Below are 23518 nucleotides of genomic sequence, written 5' to 3'. Positions count from 1 at the left end.
CTGGGTCAAAGGTCAGAAAACAGAAACTGATAGAAAGATTTGATATCCAGCTCTATTGTAGCATCTAATCACAATCAGAGAGTTTAGTCATACCTGTTATTTTTTGTCTTATGTCTATGACTGGACCTACTCATTCATTCACAAACAGGGCTCATACTAATTTTGTAATGTATGCATCAGATTTAGATGAATCTAAGATGTATAGAAATGAGCAGATAGGACTTGGATGATGTCTTGTTGGTCTATGGTATCCACAGAGAATGGTGAGAAATGCCACAGAAGAGATTTTTCTTGTTGTCCAGAGTCCACTGTTCAGAGACAGAAAATGACCTGCAGCTTCCGTGAAGTTGAAAACACCAGAAAAGCTCTGGTGGTATTAGCAAAACAGAATATTTCCAGATAAGGAGCACTGCAAATAATTTCCAAAAAAGGTTTCTAGATAGGTTAGAGTATATTCACATATAAGCTCAGAAAGGAACGTGTGGAAAAGGCTAATGAAGGGTGTTAGATGAGTCTTCTCTGCCAAGATATAGTGTTATTTGGTGAATGAGTGTGGAGGGACACAGTGAGTTTGACGTGAGGCATAAGGCCAGTAATCTGAAGTATACCATTTGTATTCCTTGAGTGATAGAAGAGAAAACTGGAAATGATGAAAATGACAAAAAAAAAAACAGAAATTATGAAACTGCAGAAAACATTGAGAACATGAGTTGTACGGATGGGGAAGCTATAGTTGCACACATTGAGAATCAGTTGGATTAGAGGGGTAAAGAGGGTAAAGAAGATCACTCTTGGATCATGGAGCAGGACTCTCATGGGGATCTATCAAGGGCATAGACTACACATAAGAAAACAAGTCAGAGAGGTGGAGCTATGCTCCATAAAAAAAAGTATATTGAGACACTGCATAGCTGAGGGTGAATTTCTGATTAAAGAAATTGAAATTACAAAGAAACATCTGTAGGCAGTGGTGATGACTTCAGCTGTGGGTATGTACGCTTTGATGTTCACTGTGGTTCACTGAGACAGAAAATCCCCATGAGTAGTTTAGGTTCACAGGGCTGGGTTTTGAGAAATGTTATTTCTCTGTGGTCATAGATTGAACATGGGTTAGAGTCAGAACAGGTTCAAGTACAGAAGACACCAATAACAGTAATTAAGTCAGAAAATACATGACTACTTCGTCATGGGGATGCCAACATCTGGTTGGGATGGCTAGGTGGGCAAGCACTCTAGACATCAGAAGTGACAAAGTGACTGTCAGCTAAGGAGGCCACGTGTGGAAACCAAGTTATAGCCATGTCAGTGTATCTATCTAAAATTGTCATCATGTGGAGAATGTGAGCTATGAAAGTAAGGGGTACAGCTGGGTCACCAAGCACTGTCCCCAGAGCACAGGGCTTAGTGGTGATGGAGAAGAAAAGCCTAGGCAGGGGCTGAGTAAAGGATATTTTACTCTTTTCACCTGTGCAAGATAGGGGAAGAGCATGTGTTCCCCTGATACAAAACGTTGTGGGGAAAACTATGTTGTGAGAGATAAGAGGAAATAAAATACATGTGGTTTACCAATAGTGTGGTACATACAAGAAAAGACAAGAGGCTTCCATGGAGGAAATACATTCACTCTTTCCCTTTCTGACTACAGAGAGTTTGAATCGAGACTTTGAACTGGTAAACTGTTGATATTGTCTCTGAACCTGAAAGACACAGCAGAGGACTCCATAAACTGTAATGATGAAGTTGCGTCTCAACCAGACAAGAGTGACAGAGTTTATACTGGAAGGGTTCTCAGAGCACCCTAGTCTAAGACTTTTCCTGACAGGCTGCTTCCTGTCCTTCTACATGATAGCTCTAATGGGCAACATTGTGATCATTGCTTTGATCACCTTCAGCACTGGGCTCCACAAACCCATGTACTTTTTCCTGTGCAACCTGGCCACCATAGATATTCTGTGCACCACCTCTGTGATTCCCAAGGCCCTGATTGGCCTAGTGTCTGAGGAAAACACCATCTCCTTCAAGGGATGTATGGCCCAGCTCTTCTTCCTTGCATGGTCAGCATCCTCTGAGCTGGTGCTGCTCACAGTCCTGGCCTATGACTGCTATGTGGCCATCTGCTTTCCCCTGCACTACAGCTCTAGGATGAGTCCACAGCTCTGCGGGGCTCTAGCCATGGGTGTATGGTCCATCTGTGCAGTGAATGCATCTGTACACACTGGTTTGATGGCACATCTGTCATTCTGTGGACCCAAGGTCATCACCTACTTCTTCTGTGAAATTCCTCCACTCCTCTTGCTCTCCTGTAGCCCCACATATGTGAATAACATTATGACTCTTTTGGGAGATGCTTTTTTTGGAGGCATAAACTTTGTACTAACTACATTATCCTACGGCTACATCATTGTCAGCATCCTGCGCATGCGTTTTGCTGTGGGTAAGAGGAAGGCCTTTTCTACCTGCTCATCCCACCTCATCGTGGTCTCTGTGTACTACTCATCTGTGTTCTGTGCCTATGTCAGTCCTGCTTCCAGCTACAGCCCAGAAAGAAGCAAAGTTTCCTCAGTGCTGTACTCAGTCCTCAGCCCAACCCTGAACCCCCTCATCTACACACTGAGGAACAAAGACGTCAAGATTGCATTGGAAAGAATATTGGCCTCTTTCTCACATTAAGTGGAGATGTATATGCTGTTCTCCTGGCCTGGGCTGTTCCTAAACATGCTTTCCTGTGAACAGCTTCATGGAGCATGGTTCATCTTTCCCTGTTTTAATATGAACATGGTTCATCTTTCTCTGTTTTGTTTTTCTATGAACAGCTTCATGGAGCATGGTTCACCTTTCTCTGACACAATGCCTAGACAATTCCACTCACTGTAACCTCAAACTCAATAAATATCTAACTGGCACTGTAGACAAAACACTCACACTTTATTTCCTGATAAAACAAACTATTTCAAAAGTAACTAAAATTTATTTAAAGAAAAGTGGCATGTTACCGGACTGGAAGGTTTTAAGTATCAATGGTGATTGTCACAAAACAAAAGAATTTCATGCAGAGACTCCCTGTAAACATAAAAGGTGCTTGTTTCAGAAAAAGTCTAAACTTCATAAGGAAATGTTAAGCAGCCAGCATGACCACAGTGTCTTGGGGAAACCAAAGTTGCTTGTCTTAGATTCTCCATTTCACACTTGCCTATGAACTCTGAGAGTCAGATAGTATGGAGAAAGAGGTAATCTATGGAACTGAGGTAAAGTTTAAGTTTCAAAAGATAGTCACATATGTCACACACCATACTTATGACAATGAAAACAATCAAGTTCATGGGAAAGATGTATTATTTCTGACAAAGAGATTTGAGGAAATTAGACTAATGACTACATGTAATAGTTGAGTAGAAGCCTTATTCACATTATAAATAAAAATTAACCAAAAAATAGACCATAGACAACAAGACTAAGTTAAAACATTCTTGCTCATGCATCATTTAATCATCTTGTTGTCCTTTCCTGAATCTCTTCTAAGGTCCTAACTACCTACTTACCTACTGACCCAATACCCACACCTCTCTTACTCTTGCAAACAAAATGCACAAAATCCAAACCAATAAAACAAAATAATACCAAAATAGAACAAATGCACATGCATAAAAAGAAGTCCTGACCAATTACCCTTGACTCAAACACTTGAGAACAACTAGGAGGTGACAGGAGGAAGGAAGAGGATGGAGAAGTTTGTTTACATTCCAAATGCTTTCCCCTTTCCCAGTTCCCCCCTCCCCATATGTCCCATAAGCCCACTTCCCTCCGCCCATTTCCCAATCACCCCCTCCTATTTCTCTGTCCTGGTACTCCCCTACAATGTTGAATCATACCTTTCCAGGACCAGAGCCCTCTCCTTCCTTCTTCTTGGGATTCATTTGATATACTAATTGTGGCTTGAGTATTCAGGGCTTCTGGGCTAATTAATATCCACTTATCAGTGATTGCATTCTATGTGTATTCTTTTGTGATTGGGTTACCTCACTTAGGATGATATTTTCCAATTCAAACCATTTGCATAAAAATTTCATGAATTCATTGCTTTTAATTGCTGAGTAGTATTCCATTGTGTAAATATTCCATATTTTCTGTATACATTCCTCATTGAGAGACAACTGGGTTCTTTCCAGTTTCTGGCTATTGTAAACAGGGCTGCTATGAACATAGGGCATGTGTCCTTGTTGCATGCCAGGGAATCCTCTGGATATATGCCCAGGAGTGGTTTAGCAGGGTCCTCCGGAAGTGTCATGCCCAGTTTTCTGAGGAACTGCCAGACTGATTTCCAAAGTGGTTGTACCATCTTGCAATCCCACCAGCAGTGAAGTAGTGTTCCTCTTTCTCTACATCCTCGCCAACACCTGCTGTCTCCTGAGTTTTTAACCTTAGCCATTCTGACTGATGTGAGGTAAAATCTCATGGTTGTTTTGATTTACATTTCCATAATGACTAATGATGTTGAACATTTCTTAAGGTGTTTCTCAGCCATCCAAATTTCTTCAGGTGAAAATTCTTTATTTAGCTCTGTACCCCATTTTTAATAGGGTTATTTGGTTTTCTGGGGTCTAACTTCTTGATTTCTTTGTATATATTGTATATTAACCCTCTGTCAGATGTAGGGTTGGTGAAGATCTTTTCCCAATTTGTTGATTGCCATTTTGTCCTTTTGATGGTGTCCTTTGCCTTATAGAAACTTAGTAATTTTATGAGGTCCCATTCATCAATTCTTGATCTTAGAGCATAAACTATTGGTGTTCTGTTTAGGAACTTTTCCCCTGTGCCCATGTCCTCAAGGGTCTTCCCCAGTTTCTTGGCCAGGAGATTGTTAGCCCAGCAAACTCTCCAGGCCCTTTCAGGGAGCACATGCACACCACCATCCTGGCCACCTGACAGAACCAGTTAACACTCATAGCCCAAGGGGAACTTTCCTCAGACCTTGGCCTGCCAGGCTTTTGCCTAGACTCGGGGCCTGAGCAGCTAGGCTAGCCTTGTGTGCACCAACCTGGTTGGGAGATCGGCTGCCCAGCAGAGTGATTATCACTCAGGAAAATGTCCTGCAGCATTCACCATCAGCACTCCCTGAAGGAGCAAACAGGCACCATCTGGTTCACAGACACAATCTGGGACAAGGCACACTAGGGCTGCAAGGGCACCCAAGAGGAGGGCAGCATATCAGCAATCTGCGACAGAGCAAACCCAGCCATCCAGTGTTGCGTAAATAGCCCTAGAGCCTCAGAAGAAGCTCAAACACCAGCCAGAGACAAAACCAACTAACTTCAGAGAACAAGATGGCAAAGGGCAAATGCAGGAACGCTACTAACAGAAATCTAGGCAATATGGCAGACTCTGAACCAAACTCTCCAACATAGGCAAGTCCTGGTTATGCCAACACACCAACAAAACAAGATTTGGATTTAAAATCACTGGTCAGGATGCTGCTAGAAGAACACAAAAAGGACATAAATGAATCTCTTAAAGAAATACAGGGGACCATGAATAAGCTAGAAACCCGTATAATGGAAACACAAAAATTACTTAAATAAATTCAGGAGAATAAGGCTCAAGAGATAGAAGCCAATAAAGAAGAAACAAAACAAAACAAAAAAAAAAAACTTAAAGAAATGCAGGAGAACTTGAGTCAACAGGCAGAAGTCATGAAAGAGGAAACAGTCATGAAAGAATTAAAGGAAAACACAAACAAACAAATGATGGAACTGAGCAAAACCATCATGGATCTAAAAACAGAAGTAGAAACAACTAAAAATCACAAATGGAGACAACTTTGGAGATAGAAAACCTTGAGAAGAAATCAGGGGACATAGATGCAAATATCAACAATAGAATACAAGAGATGGAAAAAGAATCTCAGATGCCGAAGATACCATAGAAACCATTGACTGAACAGTCAAAGAAAATGCAAAATGCAAAAAACTTGTATCCCAGAACATCCAGGAAATCCAGGACACAATGAGAAGACCAAACCTAAGAATTATAGGTATAGATGAGAGTGAAGATTTACAACTGAAAGGGCCAGCAAATATCTTCAACAAAATTATGGAAGAAAACTTTCCCAACTTAAAGAGAGAGATGCCCATGAATATACAAGAAGACTACAGAACTACAAACAGACTGGACCTGAGCAGAAATACCTCCCGTCACATAATAATAAAAACCCAAAATGCACTAAACAAAGAAAGAATATTAAAGGCAGTAAGAGAAAAGGCCCAAGTAACATATAAAGGAAGACCTATCAAAATCACACCAGACTTCTTACCAGAGACCATGAAAGCTAGAAGATCCTGGACAGATATCATGCAGACTCTAAGAGAACACAAATGTCAGCCAAGACTACTATACCCAGCAAAACTCTCAATCACAATAGATGGAGAAACCAAGATATTCCATGAAAAAACCAAATTTACACAATATCTACAAACCCATCTCTAGAAAGAATAATAGGAGGAAAACTCCAATACAAGGAGGGAAACGACACCCTGGAAAAAGCAAGCTAGTTACCTTCTTTCATCAAACCCAAAAGAAGATAACCACTCAAATATAAAAATAACATCAAAAATGACAGGAAGTAATAATCACTATTTCTTAATGTCTCTTAACATCAATGGACTCAATTCCCCAATAAAAAGACATAGACTAACAGACTGGATAAAGATACAGAACCCTACATTTTGCTGCATACAGGAGACACACCTCAGTGTCAAAGACAAAAACTACCCTAGAGTAAAAGGCTGGAAGATAATTTTACAAGCCAATGGTCTCAGGAAACAAGCCAGAGTAGCCATTCTAATATCAGATAAAATTGACTTTCAACCTAAAGTCATCAAAAGAGACACAGAAAGACACTTCTTGCTGATCAAAGGAAAAATCCACCAAGAAGAACTTTCAATTCTGAACATCTATGCGCCAAATGCAAGGGCACCCTCATTTGTGAAAGAAACTTTACTAAAGCTCAAAGCACACATTGCACCTAACACAGTAATTGTGGGGGACTTCAACACTCCACTCTCTTCAATGGACCGATCAAGAAAACAGAAACTAAACAGGGACACAGTAAAACTAATTGAAGCTTTGGACCAATTGGATTTGACTGATATTTATAGAACATTTCACCCTAAAGAAAAAGAATATACCTTTTTCTAAGTACCTCATGGTACCTTCTCCAAAATCGACCATATAATTGGTCAAAAGACAGACCTCAACAAATATAAGAAGATTGAACTAATCCCATGGCTCCTATCAGATCACTATGGAGTAAGAGTGGTTTTCAATAGCAACAAAAACAACAGAAAGCCCACATACACATGGAGGCTGAACAATACTCTATTCAATGACACCTTGGCCAAAGAAGAAATAAAGAAAGAAATCAGAGACTTTTTAGAATTTAATTAAAATGAAGGCACAACATACCCAAATCACACAATGAAAGCAGTGCTAAGAGGAAAACTCATAGCCCTGAGTGCCTCCAAAAAGAATATGGAGAGAGCATACACTACCAGCTTAAGGACACACCTGAAAGCTGTGGAATAAAAAGAAGCTAATGCACCCAGGAGGAATAGAAGGCAGGAAATCATCAAATTCAGGGCTAAAATAAATCAAGTGGAAACAAAGAGAACTATACAAAGAATCAACGAATCCAGGAGCTGGTTCTTTGAGAAAATCAACAAGATAGACAAACCCTTAGCCAGACTGACCAAAGGTCGCAGAGAAAGTATCCAAATTAACAAAATTAGAAATGAAAAGGGGATATAACAACAGAAACTAAGGAAATCCAAAAAATCATCAGATCCTACTACAAAAGCTTATACTCAACACAACTGGAGAATCTGGAGGAAATGGACAATTTCCTAGACAGATACCAAATACCAAAATTAAATCAGGACCAAACACATCATCTAAACAGTCCCATAAACCCTAAAGAAATAGGGGTCACAGAAAGTCTTCCAACCAAAAAAAGCACAGGACCAGATGGTTTCAGTGCAGAATTATATCAGACCTTCAAAGAAGACCTAACACTAATACTCTTCAAACTATTCCACAAAATAGAAAGAGAAGGAACACTACCCAATTCCTTCTACGAAGCCACAATTACTCTGATACCAAAACCACACAAAGATCCAACAAAGAAAGAGAACTTCAGACCAATTTCCCTTATGAACATCGATGCAAAAATACTCAATAAAATTCTAGGCTGGAAAGAACCCAGGTATCCCTCAACAGAAGAATGGATGCAAATATTGTGGTATCTATACACAATGGAGTACTATTCAGCCATTAGAAACAATGAATTCATGAAATTCTTAGGCAAATGGATGGAGCTGGAGAACATCATACTAAGTGAGGTAAGCCAGTCTCGAAAGATCAATCATGATATGCACTCACTAATATGTGGATATTAACCTAGAAAACTGGAATACCGAAAACATAATCCACACATCAAATGAGGTACAAGAAGAAAGAAGGAGTGGCCCCTTGTTTTGGAAAGACTCAGTGTAGCAAAATAGGACAAAACCAGAACAGGGAAGTGGGAAGGGGTGGGTGGGAGAACAGGGGGAGGGAAGAGATCTTATGGGACTTTTGGGGAGTGGGGGCCAGAAAAGGGAAAATCATTTATAATGTAAATAAAAAATATATGGAATAAAAGAAAAGAAAAGAAAGAAAAGAAAGCAGTGCTAAGAGGGAAACTCATAGCTCTGAGTGCCTCCAAAAAGAAACTGGAGAGAACATACACTAACAGTTTAACAGCACTCCTGAAAACTCACAAAAAAAGCAAATACATCCAAGAGGACTAGACAGCAAGAAATAATCAAACACAAGACTGAAACCAACCAAGTAGAAACAAAAAGAGCTATACAAAGAATCAACAAAACCAGGAGCTTGTTCTTTGAGAAAATCAACATGGTAGATAAACACTTAGCTAGAATACCCAGAGGGCACATAGACAGTATCCAAATTAACAAAATCAGAAATGAAAAGGGAGATTAAAAAAAACAGAAACTGAGGAAATTCAAAAAATCATCAGATCTTACTACAAAAGCCTACATTCAACACAACTGGAAAATCTAGGTGAAATGGCCAATTCTCTAGACAGATACCAAATACCAAAGTTAAATCAGCATCAGATAAAATATCTAAATACCCCATAGCACCTAAAGAAATACAGTCATTAAAAGTCTCCCAACTAAAAAAGCCCAGGACCAGATGAGATAAGTGCAGAATTCTATCAGTCCTTCAACGAAGAACTGATACCAATACTCTTCAAACTATTTGTGGAGGCACAAAACAGAAAGAGAAGGAACACTACCCAACTCGTTCTATGAAGTCATGATTATGCTGATGCCAAAATCACACAAAGACCAAACAAAAACTAGAACAAAAGACCAATTTCGCTTATGAACATTGATGCAAAGATACTCAATAAAATTCTTGCCAACTGAATCCAAGAACACATCAAATCAATCACTATCCAAGATCATTTTGGGTTCATCCCAGGATGCAGGGATGATTCAATATACAGAAATCCATCAATGTAATCCACTACATAAATAAACTCAAAGAAAAACACCACATGGTCATTTCATAAGATGCTGAAAAGGCATTTAACAAAAATTCAGTATCCCTTCATGTTAAAAGTCTTGGAAAGATCAGGAATTCAAGGCCCATACATAAACATAGTAAAAGCAATATACAGCAAACTGGTAGACAACATAAAACTAAATGAATGTTGAACTTGAGGAAATCCCACTAAAATCAGGGACTGAACATGGCTACCCACTTTATCTATTTAAAATAGTACGTGAAGTACTATCTAGAACAATTAGACAAGAAAAGGAGATCAAATGAATACAAATTGGAAAGGAAGAAGTCAAGCTATCACTATTTGCAGATGATATGATAGTATACTTAAGTGACCCCAAAAACTCCACCAGAGAACTCCTACAAGTGATAAACAACTTCAGCAAAGAGGCTGGATATAAAATTAACTCAAACAAATCAGTAAACTTCCTATACTCAAAGGATAAAGAGCCTAAGAAAGAAATTAGGGAAACAACACCCTTCACAATAGTCACAAATAACATTACATACCTTGGTGTGACTCTAACCAAGGAAGTGAAAGATCTCTATGACAAGAACTTCAAGTCTCTGAAGAAAGTAATCAAAGAAGACCTTAGAAGATAGAAAGATCTCACATGCTCATGGACTGGCAGGATTAATATAGTAAAAATGGCCATCTTGCCAAAAGTATATACAAATTCAATGCAATCCCCATCAAAATTCCAACTCAATTCTTCATAGAGTTAGAAAGAGAAATTCTCAAATTTGTCTGGAATAACAATCAACCCAGGGTAGCGAAAACAGTTCTCAACAATAAAAGAATAAAAAGAGAAATTTTTATTGGACCTCAAGCTGTACTACAGAGCAATAGTGATAAAATCTGCATGGTACAGTGACAAGCAGGTATATCAAAGGAGTAAAATTGAAGACCCAGAAATCAACCCATGCACCTATGGTCGCTTGATCTTTGAAAAAGGAGCTAAACCATCTAGTGGGAAAAAGACAGCATTTGCAACAAATGGTGCTGTTTCAACTGGCACTTAGTATGTAGAAGATTTCAAATTGATCCATTCTTATCTCCTTGTACTAAACTCAAGTTCAAGTGGATCAAGAACCTCCACATAAAACCAGATACACTGAAACTAATAGAAAAGAAAATGGGGTAGAGCCTCAAGCACATGGACACAGGGGAAATTTTACTGAACAGGACACCAATAGTTTATGCTCTAAGATCAAGAATTAACAAACGGGACTTCATAAAATTACAAAATGTCTGTAAGGAAAAGGACGCTGAAGCATGCAATTGACAACAAGGAACAATTCATAGTAATCTACTACAACTTTGCATAATATATATAATACACCTCGATCTATACACCAAATTGATAAACCTCGTAGAATGTTCTACCTCACAAAGATCCCCACAATGCGTATTGAAATGGAAATGAGGTGAATCTTCTGAAACAGTGAACCCAAGGGGATGTTTTGTTTTAAGAAAAAAACAAGCCAAATAATCACTTCACAAAGTTACCATTGCCTAGGTTAACAATTCTAGACTCCGCTCTCTTAGAAAATTTTAAGTGAATGATACATCATTCTTACACCTATTCAATTCATATTATATCTCCAGATGATACAACTGAGACTTTGTATCAATTTCTTGAATGGCCTCAAAAGTACAGTCAGAGTTGGAGAGATGGCTCAGTGGTAGAGTATTTGCTTCTCTTCTGGAGGACCTGAAAACAGTCCTATCTCATCTGGTGACTCACAACTGTCTATAGATGAAGCTCCAAAGGAACACAAACACACACATACACACACACACACATACCACAAATAATTGATAAAATGAATCTCAAAACACAAAAAACAATCTACCAGTTAATGGACCAAAGATCAAATATGTCTAAAGAATATGTCAATCAATGGAGAATTTTGAAAACAAATTTAAAAATATTTTGTGATAACATGACAATTCATAAATAATTTATTTTTTGTGGGGGAAACTATGGCATTAAATACATACATTAAAATAGTTCTATACCCGTAAAAAAAAAAAAAAGGAAAAGGACACTGTCAAAATGGAAAAAACAGCAACCAACAGATTGGGAAAAGTTCTATACCAATCCTACATCCAATAGAGGGCTAATATCCAATATATACAAAGAACTCAAGAAGGTAGACTCCAAAGAACCAAATAACCCTATTTAAAATGGAGTACAGAAGCTAGCATATCAAATGACTCCCATGAAGAAGTAAGGAGATGGCCCCGATCCTGGATAGGCTTGATCCAGCATTGTAGGGGAGTACCAGGACAGAGAGAAGGGAGGGGGTGATTGGAGAATGGGTAGAGAAAAGAGGGCCTATGGGACATGTAGGGAGGGAGGAACCGGGAAAGGGGAAAGGATTTGGAATGTAAACAAAGAATTTAGAAAATAAATTTTTAAAAAATGGAGTACAGAACTATACAAATGGCTGCAAACACATATACATGCATACATCTCATATATGTCTCCTTATTGTGAGGCATGCCTTATGTCATGTTAGAATTACATATGACATGTAGCACAGTATAATAGTGACACTCCAGGATAAGCAGTTCACAAAAACACACCAGCACTGGGCTTTAAGAAAGAAAAGTGACTGAGCAAACTCCTGATGTCTCATTGTGGTTGAGACTCTGGGAGCCTCCAGTGGTCCAGTTTGTGTGACTCTGTTGGTCTTCCTGTAGAGTCCCTGTCCTATTTGGGTCCAGCAATTTTTCTCCAAACACTTTCAAAAGACTCAATAGGTGGCACATGCCTTTAAACCCTCAGCACTTGGGAGGCAGAGGCAGGTGGATTTCTGAGTTTGAGGCCAGCCTGCTCTACAAAGTGAGTTCCAGGACAGCCATGGCTACACAGAGAAACCCTGTCTCAAAAAACAAAAACAAAAACAAACAACAACAACAAAAAAAAAAGATTCCATGAGCTCAATCAATTCTTTGGCTGTGGGTCCCTACATTTGTTTCTATTGGCTACTGGGTGGAGTCGCTCAGAAGACAGTTATACTAGGCTCCTATCTGCAAGTAGAACAGAGTATTATTAGTAATGTAGGGATTGGTTCTTGCCCACGGGATGGCTCTCATGTTGAGTCAGTCATAGTCTGGTCATTTCCTCCATCTATGTTTGATCTTTGTCCCTGCACATCCTATGGATAGGGCACAATTTGAGTCAAAGTTTTTGTGTGCGGGTTAGTGTCCTTATCCCACCACTGGAGTCCAGACTCAAAGAAACAACATGACAAAAATCAGCAACAAAATAGGGGACATAACAATGGTCACTCAGGAATTTCAAAAGACTATTAGATCTTACTTTAAAACCCTGTACTCCACAAAATTCGAAAATCCAAGTGAAATGGCTGATTTCTAGAAAGATACTATTTACCAAACTTAAATCAAGATCATATAAAGTATCTAAATAGTCTTCTATCCCCCTAATGAAAGAAAAGCAGTCATTAAGAATCTTCCAACCAAAAGAAAATTCCAGGGCAAGATAGTTTTAGTCCAGAATTCAACCATACTTTCAAAGAAGACCTAAAGTCAATACTCCCCAAACTATTCCACAAAATAAAAACAAAGGGAATGCTCCCTAATTCATTCTATGATGACACAGACCTGAACCACATAAAAACTCAAAAAGAAAAATAATTTCAAACCATTTTCCCTTATGAACACTGATGCAAAAATACAAAAAATAGTCCTCTCAAAACAAGTCTAAGAACATATATCATCCACCATGATCAAATAGACATCATCCCAGGGATGCAGGAGTTCATTATGTGAAAATTCATCAACATGATCCACAATAAAAACAAAATGAATGAAATAAAAACACATGATCATCTCATTATATGACATGAAAAGTCTTTGACATAATCCAACACCACTTTATGTTAAAAGTCTTTGAGAGATCAGGGATACAAGGCACATAGCTAAACATAATAAAAAGCAGTATACTGCAAGCCAATAGCTAACATCAAATTAAAGGGAGAGAAATGTAAAGCAGATTCACTAACATCAGAAAGAACACAAGGCTGTCCCTGTATCTCTTGAAGATGGTACTTGAAGTTCTACTATACCAATAAGACAACTAAAGGAGATCAAGGGGATACAAATTGGAAAGGAAGAAGACATCAAAGTATTGCTATCCACAGATGATATGATAGTATATATAAGAAACCCCCAAAACTCTACTAGAGAACACATACAGCTGAAAAACACCTTCAGCAAAGGGGCTGGATGCAAAGTCAACTAAAACAAATCACTAGCCACTTCATACAAACTATAAATGGGTTAAGACAGAAGTTATAGAGACAATAACATTTAAAGTAGTCATGGTTCTTTTTAAACTACTGAATTGTTTTTGCATAGATATGAGGATATATATATTTATATATAACACTAAATATAAACTCCACTGTTTGAATAATGCTACTTCTATAGAAAGTCTCAGGACTGAATGAATAAGTTTAAATGCCTAAAACTGTAGCTATCAGAATGGAAATGCTAAAGGAACATTAAATCTTAACAATATACAGAAAGGCTTGAGTGTAGGGAGAGGTAGACAGTGTAAGATACATAGAATAAACCCTTTGTGTGTGCATATGTCAAATGAAGTTATCTAGCAGAACAGAGATTAGTCTATTTTTTCATTGTAATATCTTCCACATATTAAATGAGAATCCCAATGATATGATGCATGCACAGTGTTGGTTGGAGGAGGCTGTAACAGGGATAATTGCTTCTACAGTGTATGTGACTCCCCTGACCATTGTACTTCACACAAGTCTGCAGGGACCTTGGGTCATGAAGTCTCCATTGATTAATCCTAAGAGCTTTCTTCTTGAGTTTCTATCCCAGGAGGTACCAGGACAAGTGCCTGTCCCTGGTCTTAGAAATGACAGGTATTCCAGAAGGTCAGCAACCTCTATAAAAATGAAGACAGGCCATCAGGAGGGCACTAAAGACTTGCTGCTTGCAGAAAAGACAGTCTGTGCTCAGCACAGTGTGAACCTTTGTTGAAGTTATTTATCAACTGAATTCACTGTGACAGAAAAATAAAAGGTGAGTTAAATCCTAAGTTCCATCATGTGTTTCTTCTGGCTAACAGTGGAGCACCAAAACAAAAGGCTCACTATAAAAGTGGCATTAGTCCTAGTGTTTGGATGTCACCCTAAAGGAAAAAAAACTTACCATTTCAATGGGTACTGAGTTTGATGAAGAGTGCTGGGTCAAAGTCAGAAAACAAACCGATAGAAAGATTTGGGATCCTGCTTGATTGTAGCCTCTAATCACAATCAGAAAGTTTAATCAGGCCTGCTATTTGTCTTATGTCTATAACTGGAACTGTGCATTCATCACCCACAGTGCTCACACAAAGTTTGAAATGTTACCAACAGAATTAGATGAATCTAAGATACATATAGATGAGTAGATAGGACTTGGATCCTGTCTTGTTGATCAGTGGAATCTACAGAGAATGGTGACAATGCCACAGAAGTGAGTTTCCTTACACTGTTGTCCAGAATCCACTACTAAGAAACAAAAAATCATCTGCAGCTTCCATTGAGTTAAAAACACCAGCAAAGCCCTGATGGTGTTAGCCTTGCCCTTTCTGCTGCAGGACAGGGCTGGCATGACTAGGAGTCACCTGAATAAAAATAATTAGAGCTGTCTACTATTAAATATAAAGAAATTTGTCCATAAAAAGGAGTGAGGGCTGTGATAACAGGTCTGGACATCAGATCCTTCCTCTACCTCTATAGACCATGTGACCGGCAGACACTGTAGGTCACGACTGTGTTGCAGACCCTCAGCACATCTGCTCCTCACTGAGGCTCAGTTCCTGAAGGTTTTCAGTCAGCCTTGCTGTGATAATGAGGGGCTGTTGTGAATTGCTGCCCAGTAACTCCCCACCCAGACAGTAGATTCTCCCCTGTTCACTTACTCACAAACAATAAAAATCAAACACACAAAGACCAGGATGTATTTATGGAAAGAGAGCCTGGGTAGGCTCAGCTCATCTCCCTGCTCCACCATGTATATGGATAAACACTCAGAAAACTTACCCTCTGTGTAAGTTTTTCCCTCTGGGTAGCTGGATCACATCTGACTAAGGTAATACTGTCTGCTGTGCTTATAGGAATTGTAAGCAACAGAATGTTGCCATTGGATTACACACGAGGCAAAGGCATTGTGTTCCACTGTCCAAAAGACATGACTCCATCTAACCTCTCTGGTGACAATCCTACTCCACGGAGGTCACACTCTCTCCCACTGTCATTGGGATCTCCTTTTCCCACCTGAAGGCATGTACTCCCGTTACTCTGAATGTACTGTCCGTTTGCTCTTCCACACTAAAAGCATTTTGAAGGGAGATGCCAAACCAAGGCGTGGATTAAAGCAAAATTTAAAAGTGTAAGTAGACTTTCTTTAAAGTTTCAAGGTACAGTTAAGAAAGTGGTTTGAATTCCACTAGCAACGAATAATTGCCATTTGCCACACATCTAGGCAGCATCTGCTGTCCTTTTTTATTATCTTCACAATTCTTAATTGAGAGAAGACAAAATATCAAAAGATTTTTAATTTCCATTTCTTTGAAGGCTTAGAAATTTGGACATTTCTTAAAACTGTTTCTTTGTTCCTTGTGTTTCACATTCTGAATATTCTCTTTTAAATTCCATTCCCTACTTTTACCTGGATTGTTTGATTTCATGCTGTTTAAAGGTTTTGGTTGTTTGTTCATTCTAGATACTAACCTTCTATCACATATAGGGTTGTTAAAAACTTGCTGCCAAGCTACAGTCTGCTGCTTCACTCAAATGATGGTGTTCTTTCCTAAACAGATGCATAATTGTAGAATGTGGACCAATTAGTAAATTATTGATCTTATTTATTAATCATTTTATTCATTTACATTCAAATGATATCCCCCTTCCTGGTTTCCCCTCCACAAAATCCCCATCCCATCCTCCTTCTCCCCCTTCCCCTTTGCCTCTGAGGCTGCTCCTCCACACACTCATCCATCCCACATCAACGCGCTAGCATCCACCTAAGCTGGGGCAAGGGTCTTCCCTCCCATTGATGCCAGATAAGGCCATCCTCTGCTACTTATGCATCTGGAGCCATGGCTCCCTCCACAAACAGTATTTGGTTGGTGGTTTAGTCCCTGGGAGCTCTGGGTGTTCCAATTAGTTAATGTTGTTCTTATTATGTGTTTGCAATCCCCTTCAGATCCTTCAGTCCTTCCTCTAGCTCTTCCATTGAGGTTCCCAGGCTCAGTCTGATCGTTGGCTGAGAGTATATGCATCTGTATCGGTCAGATGCTGGTAAAACCTTTCAGGAAACAGCCATACCAGGCTCAAGTCTGTCTACAAGTGCTTCTTGGTGTCAGCAATAGTGGGGGGCGAAGTTGGTATCTGCAGATGTATTGGGTCCCTAGGTGGGGTGGTCTCTGATTGGACTTTCCTTAAGTCTGCTATATTTTTGTCCCTGTCTTTCCCTTGGACAGGAACATTTCAGAGTTAAAAATTTTGAGATGGGTGTGTGGCCCCATCTCTCAGCTGAGTGTAATGCTTATCTCCTGGAGGTGGTTTCCAGGTTGTATCTCCCCTTTTTTGGATACTTTGGCTAAAGTCATCATCATTGGGTTCTGGAAGACTTTGGCATCTCTGAAGCCAGGGACTTTCTAGTGGCTAACACCAGTTCCCTGTCCCCAAGTGCTACATGTTTCTATTCAATTTCCTGACCATCTGTACTTCCCTCCTGTCCCTTCCAATACCTCATCCTGCCCCCCCCTCCTTTTTCCTTCACCCTCCTCTCTCACTCCCAGGTCCCTCCATCCCTCTACCTCCTGTGATTGATTTGTTTCCCCTTCTATGTTGGATTGAAGCATCTACATGTTGGTCTTCCCTTCTTAAGCTCAATAATGGTTTGTGGGTTGTATCATGAGTATTGAGCTAAAATCCACTTATCAGTGAGCATATACCATGTGTGTTATTTTGTGTCTAGGTTTCCTCACTCGCACTCAGGATGACATTTTCTAGTTCCAGCCATTTGCCTGAGAATTTCATAAAGTCATTGTTTTTAATAGCTGAGTAGCATTCCATTGTGTAAATGTATCACCATTTCTGTATCCATTCTTCTGTGGAGTGATATCTTGGTTGTTTCCAGCTCTGACTATTATAAATAAGGCTGATATAAACATAGTGGAGCATGTGTATTGAACTTAATGCTTGAAATACCATGGTCTGGTTCAGAAAGTCCTTTCCACGGCAATGACTGTAAGCATATTCCATGATTTCCTTTGTCATTTTTAGGGTGTTTGATCTTATGCTGAGGTCTGTGATCTAATCACAGTTGAGTTTTATAGAGGGTTAGAGATAGGGATGAGTTTCACTCTCCTACATGTAACTGTCCAGTTTCATGAGCACCATTTGCTGAAAATGCTATCATTTCTTCAGAGTGTTTTTGTTTCTGTGTTTGTTGCTTTGTTTGTCTGCCATAAGTCATGTGTCCATATATGTTTCTGGGGCCTCAGATCAGCCCAGTTATTTTATTTCTCTGTCATTTCTTCTTAGGTGTATCCTTTAGGAATAAATTAGTTAATTTCCATGAAACTAGATTTGTATAGATGTGTTATTAATACTAGGACATTTCTATCACATGGCACATATCTGTCACATGTTTCAATTATTTTTTAATCTTTCCCTTCATCTCTGAGGCATGTGTACCAAGGAATGGAAGCAAATATTACTGATTATAGGTACTATGGAGAGAATATTTTACAATATCAGGTAGACTTGAATTAGCTAGCCTGATCAAGAAATTCCCAAGAACATTAAAGGAATATGGTTTTGAACTTCTGTTTCTCCAGAAGACTGAACAATACTAAATATGCATTGGCAGTCTCCAGCACAGTAGAATGTGGAGGAGGAGACATGATCAGATATATCACTATCCACGTGGTTCCAAAGGGCAAATACAATGTTTCTGTATCTCTAATTTGAAATGTACGAAGCTATAAGGTTAAAAATTAAACATTTACTACTAAGGAAGGGAGAACATAGATTGTGAGCCATACTATGAAAATTAAATGTGAAATAAAATGTGAGCAAAGAAAATGAAAGGTTATAGGTCATAGTGAGGAGTGGGGTGTGCCACTGCATTCAGTGAAAGAAACAATTCTCTGGAAGACTGCTGCAAAAGAAAGAATATTTCCAAATGAGGAGTACTACAAATAATTTCCAAAACAGGTTTCTAGATAGGTTGGAGTATATTCACATAAAAGCTCAGAAAGGAACTTGTGGAAAAGGCTAATGAAGGATGTTAGATGAGTCTTCTCTGTCAAGATATGAAGTGTTATTTGGTGAATGAGTGTGGAGGGACAAAGTGAGTTTGATGTGAGGCATAAGGCCAGTTATCTGAGGTATACCATTTGTGTTCCTTGAGTGATAGAAAGGGAAACTGGAAATGATGAAAATGACAAGAACCCAGAAATTATGAAACTGCAGAAGACATTAAGAACATGAGTTGTATGGATGGAGAAGCTACAGTTGCACACATTGAGGATCAGTTGGATTAGAGGGGTAAAGAGGGTAAAGAAGACCACTCCTGGCTCATGGAGCAGGACTCTCATGGGGATCTATCAAGGGCATAGACTACACATAAGAAAACAAGTCAGAGAGGTGGAGTTGTGCTCCATTAAAAAAAGTATCTTGAGATACTGCGTAGCTGAGTGAATTTCTGATTAAAGATATTGAAATGATGAAGAAACATCTGTAGACAGTGGTGATGACTTAAGCCATAGGTATGCTGACTTTGATTTTCACTGTGGCTCACTGAGACAGAAAAACCCCATGAGCAGTTTAGTTTCATAGGGCTGGGTTTTGAGAAATATTCTCTGAGACCATAGATTGGATGTGAGTTAGAGTTATAACAGTTCCAAGCACAGGAGACACCAATAACAGCAATTCAATCAGAAAATACATGGCTACTTCATCATGGAGATGACATAATCTAGTTGAGATGGGAATTTGAGCAACCACTCCAGATATCAGAAGAAACAAAGTACCTGTCAGATAATGAGGCCAAGTGTGGGAAACAAGGTATAATAGTCATCTCAGTGTGTCTATCTAAAATTGTCATCATGTGGAGAATAGGAGCTGTGAAAGTAAGGGGTGCAGATGAGTCACCAAGCATTGTCCCCAGAGCACAGGGCTTAGTGTCAATGGAGAAGAAAAGCCTAGGCAGGGGCTGAGTAAAGGATATTTTACTCTTTTCACCTGTGCAAGATGGGGAAAGAGCATGTGTTCCCCCTGATACAAAACTTGGAGGGTAACATTTGTAATGTAAATAAAGAAAATATCTAATAAAAATTGTGGTGAAAGTTACTATGTGACACATACAAGAAAAGACAAGAGGCTTCCATGGAAGAAATACATTCACTCTTTCCCTTTCTGACAGCAGACATTTCGAATCCAGGCTTTGAACTGGTAAACTGACATTTCCTCTGAACCTGACAGACACAGCAGTGTACTCCATACACTTTATGATGATGTTGAGTCTCAACCAGACAGAAGTGATAGAGTTTATACTGGAAGGGTTCTCAGAGCACCCTAGTCTAAGACTTTTCCTGACAGGCTGCTTTCTGTCCCTCTACACAATGTCTCTAATGGGCAATATTTTGATCATTGCTTTGGTCACCTCAAGCACTGGGCTCCACAGTGCCATGTACTTTTTCCTTTGTAACCTGGCCACCATGGATATTGTGTGCACCTCCTCTGTGATTCCCAAGACCCTTATGGGCCTAGTATCTGAGGAAAACACCATCTCCTTCAAAGGATGTATGGCCCAGCTCTTCTTCCTTGCATGGTCAGCATCCTCTGAGCTGGTGCTGCTCACAGTCATGGCCTATGACCGCTATGTGGCCATCTGCTTTCCCCTGCACTACAGCTCTAGGATGAGTCCACAGCCCTGTGGAGCCCTGGCCATGGGTGTATGGTTCATCTGTGCAGTGAATGCATCTGTACACACTGGTCTGATGACACGGCTGTCATTCTGTGGACCCAAGGTCATCACCCACTTCTTCTGTGAGATTCCTCCACTCCTCCTGCTCTCCTGTAGTCCCACATATGTGAACAGCATTATGACTCTTGTGGCAGATGTCTTTTTTGGAGGCATCAACTTCATACTAACTCTGTTATCCTATGGCTACATCATTGCCAGCATCCTGCGCATGCGTTCTGCTGAGGGCAAGAGGAAGGCCTTTTCTACCTGCTCATCTCACCTCATCGTGGTCTCTGTGTACTACTCATCTGTGTTCTGTGCCTATGTCAGTCCTGCTTCCAGCTACAGCCCAGAAAGAAACAAAGTTACCTCAGTGCTGTACTCAGTCCTCAGCCCAACCCTGAACCCCCTCATCTATACACTGAGGAACAAGGATGTCAAGCTTGCCCTGGGCAGAATATTGGCCTCTTTCTCACATTAAGTGGAGATATGTAAGCTGTTCTCCTGGCCTGGGCTGTTCCTAAACATGCTTTCCTAAGAGCAGCTTCATGGAAGAATGGTTTATTTATCTCTGTTTTAGAAAACCTTTGTCTGATGCAAGGACTGAACAATTCCACTCACTGTAACCTCAAAAACGATTAAATTATTAGTGACAATGTAAAAAAACACTCAAGTTTTATTTCCTGATAAATATAAACCATTTCAAAAGTAAGTAAAGTTTATCTAAATGGAAGTGCCATGTTCCTGGACTTGAAGGTTTTTAATGACAATGATGATTGTCATAAAACAAAAGCATTTCATGCAGGGACTCTCTGTAAATGTAGCAGGTTCTTGTTTCAGAGCTGTGGCTAATAAATCCAAACTTCATAAGGAAACTTGAGAGGCTAGCATGGCCACAATGTCTTTGGGAAACCAAAGTTTCATGTCTTGAAGTCTCCATTTCACACTTTCCTATATGCTCTGGGAGTCAAACGGTATGGAGAAAGAAGTAATCTATGTAACTGAGGTAAAGTTCAAGATTCAAAATGAAGTCACATATGTCTCATAGCATTCTTATGACAATGAAAACAATCAAGTTCATGGGAATGATTTATTATTTCCAACAAAGAGATTTGAGAAAACTAGATTATTGACTACATGTAATAGTAGAGTAGAAGCTTTGGTCACACTATAAATAAAAATTAACCAGAAATAGATCATAGGCAACAAGGATTACTATGCATCATTTAATCATCTTGTTTTCCTTTCCTGCAACTCTTCTAAGGTCCTAACTACATACCTACCCGCCCAATAAACATACCTCTCTTTCTCTTGCAAACAAAATAAACAAAATTCAAAGGCATGAAATAATACCAAAACCAAACAAATGTTCACTCAGAAAATGAAGTCCTTTATACATTGACCAATTACCCCTGGCTCAAACACTTGAGAACTAGGAGGTGGCAGGAGGAAGGAAGAGGATGGAGAAGTGTATCTGTGGTGACTGTTGAAAGAACGCTGCGATGACAACTCAGTGGAGAAAGGGCAGCTTCTGCAGGAACCGCTGCTGAAAAGATGCTATATCCTTTATAGACTAAACACATTCTTCATCAGCCTACTTCGTTATTCTTCCTAAATGCTGTACCATACCAGAACTTGTGATACAAACTATGTATGTTGTATTAATCAACTCTGCATCTTGGTGACAAATAAATATACTTTCAATGGATTTATTCTGACACATGGATTCAGAGGCCTCAGTCCATGCCCATTTGGGTCTTTGTTTTGTCCTATTGTGAGGCAGGGCCTCACAGAAGTTGGAGTGGGATGGAGAAATTTCTTCCCATCATGGCAGCCCAGAACACATAAAAGAGGAACACACCTATCTTTAACTGGCTTTCTCCTTTTCATTTTACCCCAGGATTTCTAGTCTCTAGTCTTTTTTTTTTTTCTTTTATGGAAATTTTTTTTATTCGATATAATTTATTTACATTTCAAATGATTTCCCCTTTTCTAGCCCCCCCACTCCCCGAAAGTCCCGTAAGACCCCTTCTCTTCCCCTGTCCTCCCACCCACCCCTTCCCACTTCCCCGTCCTGGTTTTGCTGAATACTGTTTCACTGAGTCTTTCCAGAACCAGGGGCCACTCCTCCTTTCTTCTTGTACCTCATTTGATGTGTGGATTATGTTTTGGGTATTCCAGTTTTCTAGGTTAATATCCACTTATTAGTGAGTGCATACCATGAGTCACCTTTTGAGTCTGGGTTACCTCACTTAGTATGATATTCTCTAGCTCCATCCATTTGCCTAAGAATTTCATGAATTCATTGTTTCTAATGGCTGAATAGTACTCCATTGTGTAGATATACCACATTTTTTGCATCCACTCTTCTGTTGAGGGATACCTGGGTTCTTTCCAGCATCTGGCAATTATAAATAGGGCTGCTATGAACATAGTAGAACATGTATCCTTATTACATGGTGGGGAGTCTTCTGGGTATATGCCCAGGAGTGGTATAGCAGGATCTTCTGGAAGTGGGGTGCCCAGTTTTCGGAGGAACCGCCAGACTGATTTCCAGAGTGGTTGTACCAATTTGCAACCCCACCAGCAGTGGAGGAGTGTTCCTCTTTCTCCACACCCTCTCCAACACCTGCTGTCTCCTGAATTTTTAATCTTAGCCATTCTGACTGGTGTAAGATGAAATCTTAGGGTTGTTTTCATTTGCATTTGCCTATTGACTAATGAAGTTGAGCATTTTTTAAGATGCTTCTCCGCCATCCGAAGTTCTTCAGGTGAGAATTCTTTGTTTAACTCTGTACCCCATTTTTTAATAGGGTTGTTTGGTTTTCTGGAGTCTAATTTCTTGAGTTCTTTATATATATATTGGAT

General features: G+C 39.5%; 2 protein-coding genes across 2 annotated transcripts; both read left to right on the top strand.

The window, feature by feature from the left end:
- Positions 1–1731: 1731 nt before the first annotated feature.
- On the top strand, positions 1732–2670 carry LOC127678730 (olfactory receptor 13A1-like). The gene has a single exon (XM_052173879.1). It carries the CDS (start codon positions 1732–1734, stop codon positions 2668–2670), a length of 939 nt encoding a protein of 312 aa, XP_052029839.1.
- A 17522-nt stretch (positions 2671–20192) lies between these two features.
- On the top strand, positions 20193–21131 carry LOC127678720 (olfactory receptor 13A1-like). Its single transcript, XM_052173878.1, has one exon. The coding sequence runs from the start codon at positions 20193–20195 to the stop codon at positions 21129–21131; it is 939 nt and encodes a 312-aa protein (XP_052029838.1).
- The last annotated feature ends 2387 nt before the right edge of the window (positions 21132–23518 follow it).

The sequence above is a fragment of the Apodemus sylvaticus genome, chromosome 1, assembly GCF_947179515.1.
Source record: "Apodemus sylvaticus chromosome 1, mApoSyl1.1, whole genome shotgun sequence".
In the NCBI taxonomy this organism is placed as follows: Eukaryota; Metazoa; Chordata; class Mammalia; order Rodentia; family Muridae; genus Apodemus; species Apodemus sylvaticus.
This window is presented reverse-complemented; position numbering and strand designations above follow the sequence as displayed.